General features: G+C 33.8%; 1 protein-coding gene across 1 annotated transcript in view; it reads right to left on the bottom strand.

Annotated features, from left to right (window-relative positions):
* LOC111408356 overlaps window positions 1-2338 on the bottom strand; it is an 8429-nt gene that overhangs the window by 4863 nt on the left and 1228 nt on the right. The window contains exons 2-4 of the mRNA XM_023038125.1: window positions 1007-1041; window positions 814-899; window positions 379-471 (exon numbers count right to left, since the gene is read on the bottom strand). Of these exons, the coding sequence (XP_022893893.1) occupies window positions 379-471; window positions 814-899; window positions 1007-1041 (214 nt within the window). The remainder of the gene's footprint in view (window positions 1-378; window positions 472-813; window positions 900-1006; window positions 1042-2338) is intronic.

Below are 2338 nucleotides of genomic sequence, written 5' to 3'. Positions count from 1 at the left end.
ACTAAGTCTACCAATGAAAAGGGATGAAAGCCCTAAAGTGGATGAAATGGGATGAAAGCCGATCATGACGGTTATTTTATTATACAAGAACAATTGGAATATTGGAGAATATTCATAAAGTTCAAATGTATTGCAATGCTTTAATGATGATATTGAGTACCCACGTGTGAAATCCATTAGTGAATGTGATTGACTAGTGTAACGGTTTGATAGAAATCCTCCAATCGTGTTGACAAAGCTTTAGATAAAGCTAATGAGAAGCATGTAGCTTCATGAAATGATTTCTTGGTGGTGATAATGTGTATCTATCAAATGAATCGATCGTTTGCTAGCTGAATTTGAAAAGATACTAAGTCACATGTAATGGTAAGTCTAGACATGTAAGTCGTAGACATAATGCCATAAGCAGTTGATCTCATTGGCGTGAACTTGTGGATCCATTTATATATGTTTATTGAGAGATCAAGTATACTGCATATCAAAGTGAATGAGATTAAGCCTACTGAGTAAGAGTCCTTATGATGGTAACCTTACCATGTTAACTGGAAATTCCAAGATCTTGTTCAAAGGGACAATTAAGTTATGAAAATTCCATGAAGCACTTAGGAAACTGATTTCCTAACTCATTCCTATGATACCAAAGTACTTTCTGTAGAGTGGTTGGAGGTTAAGATAAACTTTTAATGATTCGTATATTTTGATTAAGTCAAGTGGAGTAGGGTAGAATACTCTTAATAGGAGATCACTTATGTAAGTGTGAAGTGGGACCGTTTCAATGAGAATATTCAAGGCTTGAATTCTCTAAACACTTACAGAACAAAGATGGGTTCAGGACCAAAATGAACCAAGTCTTGAGAACCATGAATGGTTATAGGAGACATTGTGTGAGTACTGTTGACCTAGTTTACACCAACGGCTGATGGTTAAAGAACATCGCGTTCAACAATTAGCTAGTAAATTCGACGGTATTTCACTAAGGAAGGTTCAAAGCCAGAAGCTACCTTACCTGATGCAGTGTTTTCCCACTCTCTCTACCAGTGTCTGTATAGACATTCGCATTAATTTTCATTTATGTGGGGATTGTTGAAATTTTGTATCAAAAATTGATTGTGACCAATTTTACATGATTATTTAAGTGAAATTCTTAATTTGGTGAATGAGAAATTAAGCCAAATGTAAGCCGTTTGATACTTGAAATTGTTGAAAAATTGTATAGAATATTGTGAAATATTCTAGAAATACATGGACGTATCTTTTCATATGAAGGATCATGACTCTTGGTATGTGTATGATTAATTTCCAATAATATAATTAATTTTCAATAATTGTGTCTCTTAATGTATAAAAATAAATTTCAAGAGATGTGTCTCTTGGTATGGTTGTGTCTTTTGGCATACATTTCCAACTACTATATATAGACCCTATGTATTTGGATTTTATCAACAAAAAGAAACTCAACTCATAATTCCATATCATCCATTTCATGTTACACCTTGATTTTGTATAAAACATTTGCATGAAAATCATAGTTTTAGTAGAGAGGGAACTTTGTTCGAGTTCGTTGGTCTAAACCATTTGGAGTGCTCATATGGCTCGACGTGGTCATTGTATTTTGGGAGATGATTGCTGGAGAACCGTTAGCACCGATGTGGGGTAAATTCATCTTAAGGACAAAGTGTCCAACACTTGCTTCAACCAAAAATCCATCATTTGCATTTTCTCGCTTCATTTTCTGATTCCTTCAATCACACTTTGATTTCAGAAAATCATTAACCTTGTTTACATGTTTATTTTGCAAGTTTCGATCTACTTTTATTTAAAAGTAGAAAATGGATGAATTCATATTCATACGTTCAAACTCGACAAATTATTGATTTGTCTTCTCAAATCTATTCCGATAAGTCGAAATTACATTTCGATTTCACACAAATAAACGACATGATTTTTGTGAATATAATATGCACAATATCGGTGTAATTTCTCCAACAAATTCCACATCATCACGAGCAACTATGATTTCTCTCATTCCCTGACATGCAGAGGCAGAGGTAGGAAGTTTTAAATAAAATACAAGGTAATTACGAGAAAATCTACATGGACCATATGATAGTTCTCTTTGTAGTTCTTTCTACAAAACAAAAATGTTTTGTCTCACTAGATTTTTTGACAAGGTTTTAATGAGGCAGAATGTTATTACTCTAAATTATTTTTACTATGGTTGGAAAAAGCTTCCGAACCAGTCTAGATCAGACCAGACTCAAAATGAATCAAACTGAGCAGTAAGTTAAATATCCTAAGGAGTATTTGAATCGAGAACCGACGGGGTCGGTTCGGTTCT

The sequence above is a fragment of the Olea europaea genome, chromosome 13, assembly GCF_002742605.1.
Source record: "Olea europaea var. sylvestris chromosome 13, O_europaea_v1, whole genome shotgun sequence".
Classification (NCBI taxonomy): domain Eukaryota; kingdom Viridiplantae; phylum Streptophyta; class Magnoliopsida; order Lamiales; family Oleaceae; genus Olea; species Olea europaea.
This window is presented reverse-complemented; position numbering and strand designations above follow the sequence as displayed.